The following is a 21560-nucleotide window of genomic DNA, read 5'->3' on the forward strand; positions in this document are numbered from 1 at the left end:
CCACTGCTTAATAACTGTTTAATAAATACAGTTTTGGTCAATTCACTTAGTTGTGATTTCCCTCTCTGCATGAAAGTTTAAAATGAGCATATATTAATGCAGTATGAACAAGAATGTTTTAATGTAGACACATAGAATCATCATACTGGTGTGATTATATGCATCAAGTGTTCATTCAAGGCTAAGGCAAAATATCGAGATATATACCGTGTATCGCGATATGGCCTAAAAATATCGAGATATTAAAAAAAGGCCATATCGCCCAGCCCTACATGAAACCAATACGAAACTGTGGCATGAAACAACTAAGACTTACGTAGTCCAGGCAGGAGGCAAACAACTAGCATTAACTATGGCATAGAACAAACACGAAACTGTGGCATGAAACCAATAATGACGCCAAGACGACTGACTGGCAAAGGCAGGCTTAAATAGTCCTCTGATTAGAAGCAGGTGCGCGTCCCGAACACCAGAGGCAGGTGAAAATCATAAGTAGCCATGGTAACTAAAACAAACTCAGGTGTCAAACAGGAACTAAAAGAGTCCAAAGCTAACAGAACATAACAAAAACATGATCCGGACCTCGGATCATGACAGTTTCAGTTCAATGAGTTCCTCTTGCTCCTTTAAAGTCATGTCCTTTCCAGCAATGGATGCTGACCTGTATGGGTCCCTGACCCAGTCAAGGCATTCTGTGAAGGCTGAAGAGAAATAAAATAACTTCTCCTCAAGAGTTTTCAAATGTGTGCCAATCACTTCGCACATTGCAGCAGTGTTGCCATCATGCAGTTTTGTCGGTGAGTGGGAACATCTCAAGGTTGCCACGCTGCACATGTTGTTGCCAGAGCTGCACCTTTAAACGGAATCCATTCATTGTATCAGTGCTTGTAAGCAGGTTTTCATTTCGGCCTTGCATCCGTGTGTTCAGTTCATTCAGATGATGAAATATATCAGCCAGGTATGCCAGCTTTGCACACTACTCATTACTTGCAAGCGGCTTTGAGTAATCGGACCTCTCATTTGTCAGAAATACTTTAAGTTCCTCTCGCAGCTAATACACACGGGCAAGCACTTTGCCGCGCGACAGCCACCGGACCTTCGTGTGGAGCAATAAGACTTTATGTTCCGCTCCCATTTCCTCACACAAAGATGCAAATAAGCGACATTTCAAAGGTCGCGTCTTCACAAAGTTCACTATGCGCACAACATCACCCAACACAAGAGCTAGATCTGCTGGTAAGGTCTTTGCAACGAGTGCCTCACGGTGCAAAAAACAGTGCGTAACAAAAACATCCGGGTTTCTTTCTTTGACCCTACTTCCGAAGCCTTTGACGCGATGGCTGCAGCTCCATCAGTGCAGATACCTGTGCAGTTTTCCCACGTAAGCCCGCTTTTGGCAAAATATTCCGACGTGACCCGAAATATTTCCTCTCCTGTTGATTTTTCTGGCAGTGCCTTGCAAAATAGGAAGTTTTCTTTAATGGCTTCTCCATCCACAAAACGCACGTTGGCCAAGACCTGACAATGTCCACTAATATCCGTCGACTCATAAAGTTGCAAGGCAAATGTCATGATCCGTGATCCGGATCATGTTTTTGTTATGTTCTGTTAGTTTTGGACTCCATAGTTCCTGTTTTTTGTGCACTCTTGTTTGTTTTGGTTGCCATGCTTGCGTATTAGTTTCACCTGCCCCTTGTGTTCGGGACGCTCACCTGGCTCTAATCATGAGACATTATTTAAGCCTGCCTTTGCGAGTCAGTTGGCCTGGCGTCATTGTTTGTGTCATGCAATGCCATAGTTTATGCTAAGTGTTTACCTCATGCCTTGCCAAGTAAGTCGTGTTTGTTTCATGCCACAGTTTCGTGTTTGTTCCACGCCATAGTTTATGCTGTTTGTTTCATGCCACAGTTTCGTGTTTGTTCCACGCCATAGTTTATGCTGTTTGTTACATGCCACAGTTTCGTGTTTGTTCCACGCCATAGTTTATGCTGTTTGTTTCATGCCACAGTTTCGTGTTTGTTCCACGCCATAGTTTATGCTGTTTGTTTCATGTCACAGTTTTGTGTTTGTTCCACGCCATAGTTTATGCTGTTTGTTTACCTCATGCCCTGCCAAGATTTCTTGAGAAGATTAAAATATGTTCCTACCTGCAAGTCCTGTCCGGAGTGATCCGTTTGCATCCCAGGGAAACAAACCTCGCAGCAAGCTGCGACCCCCCCGTCGTGACAGCAAATGTCTTACAGATGCGCATCTTTTCCAAAACAACAGTTTCGATGTCCGCAGACATGTCATCAATACGTCTGGCAATTGTGTTATCTGAGAGAGGCACTTTAGCGATCTCTTTGGCCGCGTCAGGGCCGAGCATCTCATTTACAATGGCTTTACAAGCTGGCAGTATTAATGTTTCTGCCACAGTGTGGGACTTTTTTGATTTAGCTACAAGTTCAGCAACAAGGTAGCAAGCTTTGAGGGCTCTCTCGTTTACCTTTGTGGTTTTTCTCAGAAAAGTTGCCTGTTTCTCATTGTTTGTACGTAAGCGTACGAAATAGTCCATCGGCTTGTTTTGAACGGAAGTGTGTTTCGTTTGGAGTTGGCGTTTAAGCTTGCTTGGCACCATGGCGCTATTGAATAGCTTCTCACCACACACCAAGCACTGCAGAGTCAACGATGCTGTCGCATCCCCGGTGAAAGTAAATCCAAATGAAAGATAGCTTTCGCTGTATTGCCTCGAGCTCACCGTCTTGGCTTTTTTATTTTTGTCGACCACTCATACTAGGGCCTTCATCTGGGTCAGAATTTTGTCCAGGACCCTGTTTGGCATTTGCATGTTCCCTTCTCAAAAACTTCTCCATCACTGTCACTTGCTCGCCTCCTCTTGCTGCGATCCCAAACTGTCACTGTCACGTGTCACGCAGCGCTAACTCGATTGTCTTTACAGGTATTTATCGGCCTCTGCTGCCACCTACTGAAATAGAAGAGTATTACATTAACTGCCGTACTTTATTACAGCACAGACACCCGATAATGGTTAATTAAGAGATATTACATCATTTCCCACGGCACACCTGACGATTTCTCACGGCACACTATTTTGTGTGCCGCGGCACACTGGTTGAAAATCACTGACTTAGAATATGTTCCCCTAGTGTCCAAATAACTCTAAATTATGTCTTTGTTTCTTAGAAAATGTTCCCAATACTAATGTGTTACCATCATACTTGCCAACCTTGGGGGGGGGGGGGGGGGGGGGTTTGGTGGTAGCGGGGGTGTATATTGTAGCGTCCCGGAAGAGTTAGTGCTGCAAGGGGTTCTGGGTATTTGTTCTGTTGTGTTTATGTTGTGTTACGGTGCGGATGTTCTCCCGAAATGTGTTTGTCATTCTTGTTTGGTGTGGGTTCACAGTGTGGCGCATATTTGTAACAGTGTTAAAGTTGTTTATACGGCCACCCTCAGTGTGACCTGTATGGCTGTTGATTAAGTATGCCTTGCATTCACTTATGTGTGTGTAAAAGCCACATATATTATGTGACTGGGCCGGCACGCTGTTTGTATGGAGGAAAAGCGGACGTGACAACAGGTTGTAGAGGACGCTAAAGGCAGTGCCTTTAAGGCACGCCCCCAATATTGTTGTCCTGGTGGAAATCGGGAGAAATTCGGGTGAATGGTTGCCCCGGGAGATTTTCAGGAGGGGCACTGAAATTCGAGAGTCTCCTGGGAAAATCGGGAGGGTTGGCAAGTATGGTTACCACGTATTTTTTTTAAATTAATTTTGGCCAAAGGGGGCTCATTTCAATTTCTTACACACACTTGTCATTACATATGTTGGCCAGAGGGGGAGCACTTCAAATGTTTACACACACTTGTTATTTCATATGTTGACCAGAGGGGGAGCACTTTTAAAACCGACACACAGGCAATTTAAAAAATACCTCCTTTTTGGGATCACCCTAATTTTGATAGATTTCACCACCAGGGGTGCAAATGAGACATTCTCTATTAGATGCAATGGTTTTCCGTATTGGGACCATGATTTATGTCCTAACTTGTTCACCGGTCCTTTACAACAATGCAAGAAGGGTAGAAATACAAGAACACACACACACACACACACACACACACACACACACACACACACACACACACACACACACACACACACACACACACACGCACACACTTTTCGCTGACTAATGCTGTTGGCATGTGACTGGGCCATGTAGGCCGACTCAAAAGGGGTCACTGACATCTGAATGCTTCATTGGTAAGACAGGTGTGCAGAGTATAGATGTGCATGTCAGGTAAAGCAAGGCACTGGATGCAAACAGCAGCCATGAGTCTCTTCAACCAGCTCATGAGTCTCGCCTCTCAACACGCTTGCAAAGCGTTTCTTCTGGCATGCACCTTTACAACAATGCAGTCAGGCTCTGCATCAGGACCACATATAAGAAAGTGATCAAATAAATCAGCCACATGCACAAATTAAACTTGGAAGTGGAACAAAATATCAATATATGACAATATATTGCAAAACTTTTTCTAATGATTATAATATTGTCTTTTTTTAAATTCGTCTTTTGGTTCGATTGAAACTAAAGGGGCATTTCTATGCAAAGTGTTATTACCGTATTTTTCGGACTATAAGTCGCAGTTTTTTTCATAGTTTGGCCGGGCTCCAGTGCGACTTATATATGTTTTTTTCTTTTTTTATTATGCATTTTCGGCAGGTGCAACTTATACTACCTACTCAGTGGCCTAGTGGTTAGAGTGTCCGTCCTGAGATCGGTAGGTTGGGAGTTCAAATCCCGGCCGAGTCATACCAAAGACTATAAAAATGGGACCCATTACCTCCCTGCTTGGCACTCAGCATCAAGGGTTGGAATTGGGGGTTAAATCACCAAAATGATTCCCGGGCGCAGCCACCGCTGCTGCCCACTGCTCCCCTCACCTCCCAGGGGGTGATCAAGGGTGATGGGTCAAATGCAGAGAATAGTTTCGCCACACCTAGTGTGTGTGTGACAATCATTGGTACTTTAACTTTAACTTTAACTTTACTCCGGTGCGACTTATACTCCGAAAAATACGGTACAATAAATGGAAAGTTATAATTTGAATAACATTGTTTTTTTTTACTCAGTTTATCCAACACATTATTTCAGTTTAATGTTCTATGGAGGGTCAAATGGGACACAATTAAATACATCTTGAAATAATTACTTTAATGTGCCATGAATTAATTAGAATTAGAATTAAATACCTAAATATGTTATTATACATGTCATACATTTTTTTTAAATGTAAAAGTACCTTTAAATATTTAATCTAATTATTGATTTCAATTTATGGTTTAGTCATTTCATGCTATAAATCATTTCAAAATGTATTTAAATGGAGGGTCGAATGCAAGAAAATTAAATACATCTTGAAATAATTACTTTAATGTGTCATAAATTAATTAGAATTAAATACCAAAATATTTTATTATACATGTCATTACTTTTTTAAATGTAAAACTACATGTAATTATTTATTTCAATTTATGGTTTAATAATTTCATGATATAAATCCTTATTTCACAATTTGTTAATTTATTTAGATGGAAGGTTGAACGCGACAAAATTAAATAAATCTTGAAATAATCACTTAAATATGTCATTAATTAATCATAATTAGAATTAAATACCTAAATATGTTATTATACATGTCATTTTTTAATGTAAAAGTACATTTCATTATTTAATGTAATTAATGACTTATTTCATTTCATGACTTAATCATTTCATTTTATAAATCATTATTTCACAATTTATTTATTTAGATGGAGGGTCAAATGCGACAAAATTAAATAAATCGTGAAACAATTACTTAAATGTTTCATCATTTAAAGGGGCTGTTTGCAACATTTCCACAGATGTCTAGAGTGTGCTAACTTTCCAGTGTATTTTACACAGTATATCCCGCCCTCTTCTGGCTTCCAGAACGTAATGACGTAACTACGTACGTAGGGTGTTGTTAGCTAATAATAGCAACTTGGAAAGTTAGCATTAGCTGTCATTGAATATTCTATCATAAGAACAACGTGACTGCAAATTATTTGTTGGACTGCTTTTGTATGTGCTCCCTGCGGGTACGTGTTGACCAGACTGGGTGAGTGACCGCCGTAAAACCCCAATTATTTTATTCAGGCCGGTAAAACATTTTTACTACACAAACTTAGTAATTGTGTAAAATATAGACAGTTTTACCACAAATGTGTTCTGTTAAACTACTAATGGTAAGACAAGCGAGCCAATGGTGTTCTTGTTATACTCTTGCCTTGAAAAATTATTTTGGAGTCAAATACATAAATGTGTTGTTAAATGTGTAGTTAATTTATTTCATGTAAAATTACATTTAACTATTTTTTTTAACTATTTTATTTAATTAATTATTGATTTACTATTTCATGATTGATCACATTATTCACGAACATGTGTAAATTTAGGGCCAACAGAAACGTAAATTGCTGAAGTGCTGACAAACAGGTTAATTAAATAACTATATAATTAAATGACATGATTCGATAATTAAAGTATAAAATAATCAAGTCATGAAATAGTTAAATGTACTTTCACTTTTAAGGAGTACTGAATGTTTTTATTTTTATTTTGCCTATCATTCACAATCCTGATGTGAGACAAGAACACTTTTTTTTTTTTAATGCATTCTAACTTGTAAATAAACGTTAGTAAAAATCATCTAACAATGGAGTCAATAGGTGTCGCTTTATTCCGCCTATAAAGACCTCTAAAAAACATACAAACACCTCCATAAACATTTTATATACACACTCTAAGTATACAGTATATGTAATGTAGTAACATTCATCATAATATGTAAAACTTATGTACTTTGCTCATTTTAAGCATACAGAGGCGTATCACAACAATCGCTTTCCCCTTCAACAGCAGCAACACTACCAATCATGGCAGACTTCATGAGAGACAACAAAGACTACTTTGGAACAAATGATGATCCAGAAACTTGTATTTTTCAATATAAGAAGGATGATTGACAAGTTTTAGAAGCTGTGTGCTAAAACAGATCCAGCTTTAGGGAAACACATCATCATAGTAGCCGTATTGCTAAAGGATAAACAAGAAATACAAACTGAGAACATAATAAAACAATCACTTACTCTACAATGTCTGCTCTCACTGGGATGCCGTCTGATGGAATGTTTATATCTTCCCGTTTGGATAAGGAATTAATCATAATTCTTACGAAAGGTAAAAAATAAAAAAAGGTGCCTCAAACAAGTAATTTATCTCGCCATCACCAAGTCGAAGTTGGATGTCAAAGTTCTCGTTTATGTATACAACCTTCTACTATCCAGGTAAGAGGCATGATTTATAATGTTGAATTAACTTTCACCAACTCGGAGGCAATGCAGCGGCTCCGTATGTCAATGTAAGCTAGTTAGCTCTTTGTTATCACGGCGCCGCTAAATGTAGGTCCTCAACATTACCACTTATAAAAACAGTATCGCTAATACTCGGTTAATATTCAGGTCACGGAGTATTGTTGGCGGTTTTTGGATGTTCCCGTTATCTGCATTGTTAGCCACCTCTGACTTGCCATATTTTACGACTTACAACAATAAGGGGCGGTATAGCTCGGCCGTGCCAGCAACTTGAGGGTTGCAGGTTCGATCCCCGCTTCCGCCATCCTAGTCACTGCTGTTGTGTCCTTGGGCAAGACACTTTACCCACCTGCTCCCAGTGCCACCCACACTGGTTTAAATGTAACTTAGATATTGGGTTTCACAATGTAAAGCGCTTTGAGTCACTTGAGAAAAAGCGCTATATAAATGTAATTCACTTCAGTTCACAACGCATAAAAAAGAAAAATGTGTTCTTGTCTTACATAAGGATTGTGAATGACAGACAATATTCCAAAAAAGTGCAGTTCCCCTTCATGAATGTGCAGCAAAAATGTGATTCTCTCACAATTTTTTTGAATTGAACTCGAATGAATAGAAAGAATGATGAAAAAGAGGGGACTTAAAATGGAACCTTGAGGAACACCACTAGTAAAACTGAAAAAGTTGAAAAAAATGATGACTGATTGCATCTGAATTAAACACCTTAGTTGCATAAATCACATTACAAAAAAATGTGTAAGTGCCAAAAAAGAGGGGTGCCTTGAGGAACGCCTCAGTTATGTAAATCACAAGTTTGGACCACAATGCAAGGATCTGCCAATGTGTTTACAGTGCTCCAAGATCCTCTATACAACAGGAGCACTCTAGTGTTTTGTCTCCCAAGCTGGGCTGGATTTGGCCCCCGGGCCGCCAGTTGAACAACCATGGCGGACAGCTCAGTGCAAGTTCAACCCACAAAAATACAGCCTGAGTCTGTGCTCTCTTCTTTTTATACTGAACAACTCTCGGAAGAAAAGCGCAGCTGCCTTCTGTCGCATGACCCGCTCTCCGACCCTCGAGTAACATCCTTGTCCTCCCGTTCCCATGGCAACCCCCCTTTCCCGTCCAACGGCACCTGCCTGCTGTCCGTCAGACACGTGGCGACGTGACGCCGACACACGAGGTGAAAGAGAGCGAGGAAGAGGGGATGCCCATCTGTTTTTTTTTTTTTTGCCTTGTTCTAAATCCTGCAGGAGAGATATGTGAGCGCACAAGTGGATGCTGCCAACACGTCATTGAAGATGCTAATGTGGCGACGCTGAACGCTAACAGGACGGGGCGGTCGTCATGGCGACGGTTTAGTCACCCTCCTGGATACAAGCTCAGTCCCAAACCACTGTGGCAGTGCGAGCGTGGCGCGGACGCTGCAGAGTGTGTGTACATACTTTGGGTGTGGGACAGGAAGCGGTGGAGAGGCGGGAGGTGGCCTGAGCGCGAGGCGACTCCGAGGGCGTGGTGCTGAGCGAGGCCGTATCCCTGGGCAACACTTGGACACCCCGCGAGATGATGGCGTCGGGGATCTGAGGTCACACACACAAGTACATATTTATCCACCGTAGACATACAATAAGGCCATATATATATATATATATATATATATATATATATATATATATATATACACACACACATATATATATATATATATATATATATATACACACAGTTGGGAAATTGTGTTAGATGTAAATATAAACGGAATACAATGATTTGCAAATCATTTTCAACCCATATTCAGTTGAATATGCTACAAAGACAACATATTTGATGTTCAAACTGCTAAACATTTTTTTTTTTTTGCAAATAATCATTAACTTTAGAATTTGATGCCAGCAACACGTGACAAAGAAGTTGGGAAAGGTGTCAATAAATACTGATTAAGTTGAGGAATGCTCATCAAACACTTATTTGGAACATCCCACAGGTGAACAGGCAAATTGGGAACAGGTGGGTGCCATGATTGGGTATAAAAGTAGATTCCATAAAATGCTCAGTCATTCACAAACAAGGATGGGGCGAGGGTCACCACTTTGTCAACAAATGCGTGAGCAACTTGTTGAACAGTTTAAGAAAAACCTTTCTCAACCAGCTATTGCAAGGAATTTAGGGATTTCACCATTTACGGTCCAGAATATCATCAAAGGGTTCAGAGAATCTGGAGAAATCACTGCACGTAAGCAGCTAAGCCCGTGACCTTTGATCCCTCAGGCTGTACTGCATCAACAAGCGACATCAGTGTGTAAAGGATATCACCACATGGGCTCAGGAACACTTCAGAAACCCACTGTCAGTAACTACAGTTGGTCGCTACGTCTGTAAGTGCAAGTTAAAACTCTCCTATGCAAGGCGAAAACCGTTTATCAACAACACCCAGAAACGCCGTTGGCTTTGCTGGTCTGAGCTCATCTAAGATGGACTGATACAAAGTGGAAAAGTGTTCTGTGGTCTGACGAGTCCACATTTGACATTGTTTTTGGAAACTGTGGACGTCGTGTCCTCCGGACCAAAGAGGAAAAGAACCATCCGGATTGTTCTAGGCGCAAAGTTGAAAAGCCAGCATCTGTGATGGTATGGGGGTGTATTAGTGCCCAAGACATGGGTAACTTACACATCTGTGAAGGCGCCATTAATGCTGAAAGGTACATACAGGTTTTGGAGCAACATATATTGCCATCCAAGCAACATTACCATGGACGCCCCTGCTTATTTCAGCAAGACAATGCCAAGCCACATGTTACATCAACGTGGCTTCATAGTAAAAGAGTGCGGGTACTAGACTGGCCTGCCTGTAGTCCAGACCTGTCTCCCATTGAAGATGTGTGGCGCATAATGAAGCCTAAAATACCACAACGGAGACCCCCGGACTGTTGAACAACTTAAGCTGTACATCAAGCAAGAATGGGAAAGAATTCCACCTGAGAAGCTTACAAAATGTGTCTCCTCAGTTCCCAAACGTTTACTGAGTGTTGTTAAAAGGAAAGGCCATGTAACACAGTGGTGAACATGCCCTTTCCCAACTACTTTGGCACGTGTTGCAGCCATGAAATTCTAAGTTAAATATTATTTGCAAAAAAAAAAAAGTTTGAGTTTGAACATCAAATATCTTGTCTTTGTAGTGCATTCAATTGAATATGGGTTGAAAAGGATTTGCAAATCATTGTATTCCGTTTATATTTACATCTAACACAATTTCCCAACTCATATGGAAACGGGGTTTGTATATATACATGTATATATATAAAGACACACCTTTTTAATCAAGCTTTTTACTGATCATCTTAAACTCTTGTTTATTCATATTTTATTGTGTTGTTAACATCTTAATTGTTAATATTACTATTATTATTCTCTCAATGTTATGTTTTTATTAACTTATTAATGTAACATTTATATTTTATGTTGACATATATTTCATCATATCTTTTGTGCTCTTATTTAGATGGCGTTAATTTGAGTTATTTTCCAGTGTGGACCCTTCAAAGGTCGCATTTTTCCTCATCTACTCAGTGCCATGGCGTGTTTTGTTTTTGCTTTGTTATTGTCAATAGTGCTGAGTGTGTGTGTCTGTGTTTTCTTCTCTTCTTCTACTTTTTTTTGTACTTTGTGTTTGCCACTTGCCTGTGTATGAATGTTATATAAAGTTTGATTTGATTTATATGCACCCACACCCCCACCCCCACCCACACCCACACACACACACACACGTTGCATGTCACAGGACTGATGCACAAACTACGATGGTGGACGTATGGCGGGGCGGAGTCTTACCAACGACCCCGTCAAAGGGAGCCATTAAGCAGGTTCCAGGCTGCAAGAGGATGGCAGGATGGGATGGAGAGTCTTACTGGATGTTTCATGTGGAGGACAAACACCATGCAGACACACAAAACACACAAGTATGACACAGACGCATGATTAATTGATGTTGACAGATGCATTGTTGCGTCAATGTTTGTGTACAGTGGGTCTGGTGTGCCTCATCTCACACTTAAAGCGGGAGTGAAGAATGGCGTGTCCTCCATGTGAAGTCCAAAAGAGAAAGAGATGATGCAGTATTACCTCCCCACAGATGCTACCTGGTGGTTGTTGGAGCACACTGCAGCTACTCATGGGTAGTCCCACTCCTCAATGGTTCACTCACACGCAGGATTCTCACAGGAATGAGGCAAAAATTCATCCAGACCCACTATGGTATGTAGACCCTAACTTCAAGTGCAGTGTCTCCCACAGGACTGCAATCTACCGTATTTTTTGGATTATAAATCGCAGTTTTTTTTCATAGTTTGGCCGGGGGTGCGACTTATACTCTGGAGCAATTTATGTGTGAAATTATTAACACATTACTGTAAAATATCAAATAATATTGCAACTTTTCTGGATGTCATTGGATGGATCGACAAAGCATGGGCTTCATTGACAACCGAAACCATCCTGTCCGGATTCAGAAAGGCTGGAATAATTGGAACTGCAACTGACGATGACTCTGACGTAAGCGACGTACCGATAGAAGATGAAGCGGCGCATTGTCTACCTTTGGAGTTGGCAGAGTTGTTTAGAAGACACAGAGGTAGAAGATTTCATGGGATTTAGCGATTAGGAGTGACAGATTGTTTGATAAACGTATAGCATGTTCTATATGTTATAGTTATAGTGTCATATAACGTACACTTATTCAGCCTGTTGTTCACTATTCTTTCCATCCATCCATCCATTTCCTACCGCTTATTCCCTTTGGGGTCACGGGGGGCGCTGGAGCCTATCTCAGCTACAATCGGGCGGAAGGCGGGGTACACCCTGGACAAGTCGCCACCTCATCACTATTCTTTATTTATTTTAAATTGCCTTTCAAATGTCGATTCTTGGTGTTGGATTTTATGAAATAAATTTCCCCAAAAAATGCGATTTATACTCCAGTGCAACTTATATGTTTTTTTCCTTCTTTATTATGCATTTTCGGCCGGTGCGACTTATACTCCGGAGCGACTTATAGTCCGAAAAATACGGTATATATAACTCTATATTCTAAGGCTGATCTTTGACGGGTTGTACTGAAAACGTATTTCATTGTACTTGTTAAGTGCAATGACATTTAATTCTATTTTCCTTCTATTCTTAATCCCAGTTAGCCGCCTCAAAATAGAAGTTTTTTACTATTTGGAATACACAAAAAAGGTACTGTATCAAAAAGCGACATCAATGTGTAAAGGATATCACCACATGGGTTCAGGAACACTTCAGAAAACCACTGTCAATCAGTACAGTTTGTCGCTACATCTGTAAGTGCAATTTAAAACTCTACTATGCAAAGCGAAAGCCATTTATCAACAACACCCAGAAACTAAACTTTGCTAAATCACAAGCTGACAACACACAAAGTTAATGTAATTGTACGTAATGGCATAACTATGCCCATACATGACACATGCTGTGTGTAGTTGCTTCTCTTGGGCTGCTTTTGTTTATGTGCACGAGCTCCCTGCGTGTACGTGTGAACGAGAAAGCAGTGCGTGATAAACCAAAAAATGTGATATATGAGTCGTAGTGTTTTTTTCCTTCTTTATTATGCATTTTCGGCCGGTGCGACTTATAGTCCGAAAAAATACGGTGTCTGTGGCGTCTGGTTGCGAGGGTAAGATGGCATCATTGTCTAATTTGCGTAATTCAGAAAAAAAAAAACTTTTTCCCCGTATGTCACAAGCCTGCTGGTGCCTTTAGAAGGTGGCGATGGCGATAAGCGAGGCACAGCAGGACCCGCTGCCCGTTGAGCGGAGAGCCACATGCTTTCGCGTTCGACTCTCCGAACGTGTCCAATAGGACACAAATATGTGGCTTGTTTTTGACGACGACAATCTAGCGCGACAACATCACAAAGGGCCTTATCTACAAAGAGCCAAATTAACAAGTGCTAAATTGTGTGTGTAAACTATAAATCTGTGTGTATTATTAGTAACCCAGTAGGCACAAGACATTAAAACAACTCAAACCTAGCGTTGGAACAACATGCTTTTTGACAATGTTTAATCAATGTTGGGTTCTAATGTTGATTTAACCATTGGATTTTGGTAATTTCCCAACCAATATTCTACGACACAAATACAACGTTGAAACAACATGCTTTTTGACAGCATTTATTCAATGTTGGGTTATGACATTGATTTGACCGCTGAATTTTGGTTATTTCCCAACCAATATTCTACAACATAAATACAACGTAGAAACAACATGCTTTTCGACAACCTTCATTCAATGTCAGGTTGTGACGTTGATTTGACCATTGAAATGTGGTCATTTCCCAACGCTAGACATCATCGTTGTCTCAATTGACAAACACAGCTATTTTGCAACATTGTTTCAAAGTCAATTTTAAAAAACATTGTATCAATGTCTTGTGCCTACTGGTAAGGTTGGGTACCGTTCACATTTGAATCGATACGGTACCAATTCTCAGTAATGGAGAATTTTTAGCACTTTTCTCCATCCATTTTATACTGCTTTCGGGGTTGCGGGAGGCAGGAGCCTATCCCAGCTGCACTCGGACGGAGGGCAGTTAATAAATGTCAGTTATTTGACAACAAAATTTTACTTTTTAATGTAACATGTAAAAATTAGCTGATTGTTTTCTGATTATAGTATAGTCTCATTTGCAATGCAGTTGCACTTCCAAAACATGAGATGGCAGTACTGTATAGGCCGGGGGTCAGCAATCCGCGCCGCCCTAGTGTCTCCCTGGACCTCTTTCAGAGATGTGTGAAAATGGAAAAAGTATATATTTTATATAAATATATTTTTTGTTTTAACATATTTTCTGTAGGAGGACAAACATGACACAAATCTTCCTAATTGTTACAAATTCCACTGTTTATATAAAACAAGCTTTACTGATGAGAGTATTTGGCGAGCACCGTTTTGTCCAACTAATTTCAGCGATCCTTGAACTCACCATAGTTTGTTTACATGCATAACTTTCTCCGACGCTGCCACAGAAAGACGTATTTTATGCCACTCCTTCTTTGTCTCATTTTGTCCATCATACGTTTTATGCTGTGCGTGAATGCACAAAGGTGAGCTTGGTCGATGTTATTGATTTGCTGGCGTGCTTATCAGGCTAATCGGTGCTAACATGCTAAATAGGCGAGCTGTATGTACAAATTGCAACATTATGCCTCATTTGTAGTTATATTTGAGCGCATTTAATTTAATTTACTTATGTCCTCGGTGTATTTAATTTGTCTCATGACACATTATCTGTATGTAATATTGTCTGCATTTCTGTGTTGTTTGTGTGCCATGTTGTTCCAGACCACAGCAACTGTTACCCACCTCCCAAAGATTGTAATAAATCCATTAGAAGAAGACAGCCTACCGTTTCCTTTAACTTGGACACACACATCTATACCTTTGGCCATTCTGAACCAATCATTTCCAGAACTTATCTCATCCTGTGAGAAGCCTCCATTTTACTAATGTTTTCCAATGTTGCAAAAATGTGTAGAATAAAAAATAAAATACAACATTTATGTCAACAAAGATTTGCGTCAGCCTTTGATAGTAGGCTAATGTAGCTAATATAGATACTTACACCATGTGTTGCCTACATTATAACACTTATATAAGGCTTTTAATTTTTTGCAGCTCCAGACAGATTTTTTTTTTGTATTTTTGGTCCAATATGGCTCTTTCAACATTTTGGGTTGCCGACCCCTGGTATAGGCTATTTATGGCAGTGTTTTTCAACCACTGTGCCGAGGCAGTGAGATATCGTCTGGTGTGCCATGGGAAATTATGCAATTTTGCCTAATAGGTGTAAAGAAACATTTTTGCAAACCAATAATTACAAACTGCAAATAATATGTGGTTGTTGAGTGTTCAGAGTCTTCCATATCAGTAGGTGGCAGCAGGTAGCTAATTGCCTTGTAGGCCGACTTTGAGACAAGAGAATTAGTGATCCATGGACAGTTGTGGTTATAGTTTGAATTCATATCAAACAATTGCGTCAGTTATTTGATGAGAACGACATTATACTGCCAATATAGGCGACTGAGTTTCATTTTTTATGTGGAAAAAGTAAGAAATTAAATCCTCTGCGAGCAAGCTTAGTACTTAGTTACTAGCCAATAATGTTTTAATTAATGAAAACCTTCAGTAGATCAGACACCGTTTCCTCCTGCTATGTTTTCTTATTGTTTGGCACAACCGGTGCTTCCAGGAAGTAAAGTTACAATGTCATCTACTGTAACTACGAGTTGTAGCCACAAGCCCCTTGCACAGTCCCATTATAATGTGTTTATGAGTGTCAACAGGTTGTGGCAGGCCGCCACGAATAAATGAAGGTATGGGAAAGACTGAAGTGAAGCGGTGCCACAACAATTTATGGATCAAAATGTTTGTTGACGGTGTGAGATGAGAAGGATCAAATGTGTCACTTAAAAGTGCTATTTGTAGCATTCTGTACACATGCATTTATTATATTGTCGAATTGTGTTTGTTGGATGAGGATGAGAGGGATGGCTCTTCAAGTTGCAACTGTGAAGTTCCTCTCATTAAACTAGACAATGCATGTTTGGACATTAACTCTGTAGAGTTTTTATTCCGGCATTAGAATCAGGATAATATCATGAAATGATAATAAATTTAAGTTTGATCAAAAGTGTCCCAGTTTTCGTCATCCTCATCATACCTTTAATATACGGTATACCAGAGGTGGGACCAAGTCATTGTTTTGCAAGTCACAAGTAAGTCTCAAGTCTTTGCCCTCAAGTCCGAGTCAAGTCCCGAGTCAAGACAGGCAAGCCCCGAGTCAAGTCCAAAGTCAAGACTGGAAAGTCTCAAGTCAAGTCCTAAGTCCTGCATTTTGAGTTTCGAGTCCTTTCAAGTCCTTTTAACCACAGACTAATATATTAACACAGTTTGTGTATGCTTTTCAAACGCTGTATTTATTTATTAAAACAAGTGCATTTTAAATTGCAGGAAAGAAAATTGTGCTGACATTGCACTTTATAATAGCACTATTAACCAGTCATTTTAAACATGAACTCATTCCTTTACAGAACAAACACATTGAAAAATAAAGTGCAAATGTACTTATTTGTACAAAAGTGTTAACATTGAAAAAACATGACATATACGTGAACATAACAAAAAAGTTGTACTTTTTATATGTCAGGGCCCTATGCTGCATTGCATTTGCAAAAGACCAAATTAACCAAGAGTCTGTCAGTCATTTGTGCACGATGGGGGCGTAGTATGATGCCACCATGGCTGAAAACTAGCTCCACTGGAGCACTGGAGGCAGGCACTGCCAAGACTCTCATGGCCACTCGGAACAGTGAAGGAAGAGTCTTCATGTTCAATGCCCAGAACAAAAGGGGGGAGAGAGTTTGTTTGGGTTGGTGCACTACTTGTAAGTGTATCTTGTGTTTTTTATGTTGATTTAATTAAAAAGAAAAAAAAAAAAAAATTCTTGTGCGGCCCGATACCAATCGATCCACGGACCAGTACCGGGCCGCGGCCCGGTGGTTGGGGACCACTGAGGTAAACAACCAACAGTATGTCAGAAAGCTAGCTAAAACCGTACACATATTCATAATATAGTATACATTTTAACTGACCTTTATTTTACTATTTTTGTCTTTTTTTAGGTGGCTAAAATACGCGGTGCTGCTGACCGCCGTCTAACGTTACGTGTGATATATTGACTAACGTAACCCTGCTTAAAAAAATCACTGACCAAAAAGTATGAATAAGGTAGTGAACTGCAACAGATTCCCGTGTTTGCAATAACGTTATAACGTTAGCAGTGAGTTTACAGCCTCACTGATTTAACTACACTGCAAATAAAAGTCACGTTACTTAGCCAATAAACGTTATCTTACATTCAAAACTTACCGTTCTTTGTGCAACTTCAAATGCCGGACGAAGTTGGAAGTTGTTGCCTCTCCATCAGTAATTTTCGAACCGCATGTGTTGCATACTGCAAACCGTTTTGTGTTGACCACCTCGTAATTTTTATACCCAAACGAAATTATTTTAGGTATCATTTTTTGTTCACTGGCGTGTGGTTTGGACATGTCTTCTTCGTTGGTTGTCCTGCAATTTGATTGGATGAATGCTGTGTGATGAAAACAAAGTAGATCTAATTTGATTGGCTGTTGTACTGACAGCACACCAGCTGACACACGCAACGCTGATAGACAAGTACACAATGAAAAATACGGAGCGCTCCCGAATAACTTTTTCATCTTTGGGTTTTGGGGAAAGTAGCAAGTCATGTCAAGTCATGTCAATTCAAAAGGCTCAAGTCCAAGTGAAGTCACAAGTCATTGATGTTAAAGTCTAAGTCGAGTTGCAAGTCTTTTTACATTTTGTCAAGTCGAGTCTAAAGTCATCAAATTCATGACTCGAGTCTGACTCGAGTCCAAGTCATGTGACTCGAGTCCACACCTCTGCGGTATACAGTACGTTAAAAAAACAAACATTTGAAATATTTTAAATATATATATAGAAAATATATTACTTAATAAATATTCCTAAAAGTTTTTTGCACTTTGAAAAAAAAAAAAAAAAGGTGTATTCAGGAAATCCTTGTTTATTGCTTGTAATTAGTTCCGTGCCTGACCATGGCAAATAGGTATGTATTTAAAATATAATATTTTTTATAGCTGGATCAGTAGTTCTCAAACTTTTTTCACCCATTACCACCTCAGAAAACACCTGGCTCTCCAAGTACTACCATAATAACCAACATTAAAATACAGTAGCGTAGTAGGCTTAAATAGGTTTTATTTAACAAGTTTATTTGATATTTTGGCCACTGTAACGTACACACAGTTTTAACAGTAACACTGTGTTTGAATATTTAAGTGATTCTTTGGCGTACCACTAGATGAAGCCCGCGTACCACAGTGTGAGAATCACTGAGACAAAGCATAAAATACCTGTTTATGACCTTCTAAATGATTATATTTGCATCTTCTCCTCCAAATATTGTGAGCTATCAAGTTATCATCATAAAGTCTGCATATTAATCAGGACAGACACGCTAAAGACGTAACGAACTGGTCTCATCATGCCGGCACAGAAGCAAGGCACTACTGTGTAACAATGGCCAGACCCCATGTAATGTACCCTATATATATGTAACAACCAAAAACACTTCAATAAAATCCCCTGAAGAGCAGAGAAACCTGCAAAACAGGCTTGTAGGGATGAAATAGCTTCTGTGTTTTATATATATATATATATATATATATATATATATATATATATATATATATATATATATATATATATATATATAAACTAGGGCTTTCAAACAATAATTTTCTTAAACAGAATAATCACATTTTTGGAATTTGGATTAATCATTGGATAGGCTCCAGCATCCTCCTGTCAGGGACAAGCGGTAAGAAATGGATGGATGGATTAACCATAGATGACTTGCTTAATTCAACTTTGCTAAAGAAAAGACCCCAATATTTATCCAGGAACGGTTTTAAACGTTTTACTTATATAAAAATTAAAAATAAATTGTAATTATAAATTGTTTTTTGAGTGCAATAAGAACCATATGTTAAACGTATCGTAAGATTTTTTTGTTAAAATGAAGCCAAAAATGAATATTTTTATTTTGAAAAGTATCGAAATACATGTTGGTACCGGAATTAAAATATTGGTATCAGAACAACCCTAGTAGCGCAGTATGCCTAAATATTCATTAAAAACAAGGCAGGGGTTTTATTTAACTAGTGTATTTAATATTTTGAGAGTAACACTGTGTTTGAATATAAGTGATTCTTTGGCGTACCACTAGATGGTACCACACTGAGCTAGAGCATAAAAGACCTCACAACCTTCTAAATACCATACATTGACATGAAATAACCTTTAGACTCTTTTCATCTGTTTAATTCAATATAGTAATGTTTCCTGAGGCTGAGCCAATCAGTGGCCACGATACTGAACAGCGCTTTCTGATTGGTTTGGTCTCATCTAGTGGCCAACACGACTGTAGTATTGCTATTTTTAGTTCATAAAAAATGTTTATGCTTGAAAATGCTTCATTTAGTCCAAAAATATGTATGCTCAAATTTAAAAAGTAAATATAATAAAATTGGCGATGGAGTGAATTCCCAAACTTCGAAGCGAAATGTGGCGAGGGACGACTGTGAGCAGATTTACGTAAAGATGGTTTCATAAAATGATGGACACATGATGATGATGATGATGTGAAATAAAAAACATGCAAATGTCAGCTAGTATTTAGAAATGGCAAAAAACGTCTAATCTGCAACCTCAGCAAAACATGTTGTGTTGTGTGTGCAGCATCAGGTCGAAATTAAAAAACTAAACAACATGCTAGTTCATAAAGTCCCTATTTGTAGCAAGTGTTGCAAAACAAACAACACATAAAACCAGAGAATCCAATCAACTCATTTATACCTTGGCGGCGATGGAGGCTGCGGTGATGTGGGAGGAGCTGCTGTCCTCCGTGGACGCCACGCCGCTGTCCTTCTTCTCCTCATCCTCATCTTCGCACTGCACGCCCTTGTCCTCCGTCTGACGCCGTGGCGAACTGTTGGGTGGCGGCGAGAGAGGCGGTGGCGGCGACGGCAGGTCCTCCAGCTCGTCCGCCGCCTCCTTTACTTTCACCACGGCGTCACGCAGGAGGTCGATGGCGTGGGGCAGCGCCGGCAGGATGAACTGGAAGCATTCCTGTGACGGGGCACAACGAGGAAGCTCAGTCATGCGGTCAACAAAGGACTCTCTTTTGTTGTGGTTGTTAAAAGTTAAGGATTTGTGTGGTTTCTGATCGTTTGTGAGGGCACCAAATGGACTTCTGTGTGTGTGTGTTGGTCGTTGTTGTTTTGACTTGCTATTAAAGAGAAAAATTGTCCATCACCACTTTGTTATGTTTGTTTGACAGACAGTACTTGATATTGTGTTCACTAAAATATGGACTTTTATCAAGGCAGTAACCAATTATGGGGGGGGGGGGGGGGGGGGGGTGATTTTTTTTTTTTTTTTTAAATAAAGAAATACAATCATGTGTGCTTACGGACTGTATCCCTGCAGACTGTATTGATATACATTGATATATAGTGTATATATTGTGTTTTTATGTTGATTTAATTAAAACAAATAAACTTTTTTTTTTCTTTTTTTCCCCCCTTGTGCGGCACGGTACCAATTGGTCTGCGGACCAGTACCGGGCCGCGGCCCGGTGGTTGGGGACCACTGAATTACAGTAAACATTTTTTTGTATTATTTACATAATATTTTCACATTACAGTTATTTTAACACAGTGGTTCTTAACCTTGTTGGAGGTACTGAACCCCACCAGTTTCATATGCGCATTCACCGAACCCTTCTTTAGTGAAAAATAAAATGTTTTTTTTTTTCAAATTCAAGACAAAGTTATATGTTTTTGGTAACACTTTAGTATGGGGAACATATTCTAAGTAACAAAGACTTAATTTAGAGTTTTTTGGACACTAGGGGAACATATTCTAAGTAACAAAGACTTAATTTAGAGTTATTTGGTTAGGGTTAGGGCCAGGGTTAGAGGGTTAGGGTTATAATAAGGCCGTGCCGAATAAGGCATTAATAAGTACTTAATGATGACTAGTTAAGAGCCAATATGTTACTAAGCAACTAATTAATGTTGAATATGTTCCCCATACTAAAGTGTTACCATGTTTTTTTACTGGTGCACAAAATGAACCGTGCATGAACATCACCTTGTTCAAAGAACAAAACCAACACAGTGCATAAACTCACAACAAATTACACACCCGCAAATCAGTCTGACTTCTGCTGTTGCCGTATCCGTTATACGCCGATAGGGAGAAGTTTGTATTTACACGATGAGTCGGGTGTTTTGACCTCCGCCGAACCCCTGAGCCCGACTCACCGAACCCCTAGGGTTCGATCGAACCCAGGTTAAGAACCACTGTGCTAACATGTCTAAATAAAACCTTGCATTCAAAACTATGTGGACAAACCAAAAATGTACTGTCAAACTAGGTGTATGGTAGTAGGGCTGGAAAATGCATTGAATTTGAATCCGGATTTCCATTTTGGCTTCGTCATGATTATAACATT

At 39.5% G+C, this 21560-nt stretch overlaps 1 protein-coding gene across 9 annotated transcripts in view; it reads right to left on the reverse strand.

Annotated features, from left to right (window-relative positions):
* gphnb (gephyrin b) overlaps window positions 1–21560 on the reverse strand; it is a 367471-nt gene that overhangs the window by 142095 nt on the left and 203816 nt on the right. For all 9 annotated transcript variants that reach the window (XM_061987072.2, XM_061987071.2, XM_061987066.2 and 6 more), the window contains exons 7-8: window positions 19898–20170; window positions 8845–8979 (exon numbers count right to left, since the gene is read on the reverse strand). In XM_061987072.2, the coding sequence (XP_061843056.1) occupies window positions 8845–8979; window positions 19898–20170 (408 nt within the window). The remainder of the gene's footprint in view (window positions 1–8844; window positions 8980–19897; window positions 20171–21560) is intronic.

Source organism: Nerophis lumbriciformis, linkage group LG26, assembly GCF_033978685.3.
Source record: "Nerophis lumbriciformis linkage group LG26, RoL_Nlum_v2.1, whole genome shotgun sequence".
Classification (NCBI taxonomy): Eukaryota; Metazoa; Chordata; class Actinopteri; order Syngnathiformes; family Syngnathidae; genus Nerophis; species Nerophis lumbriciformis.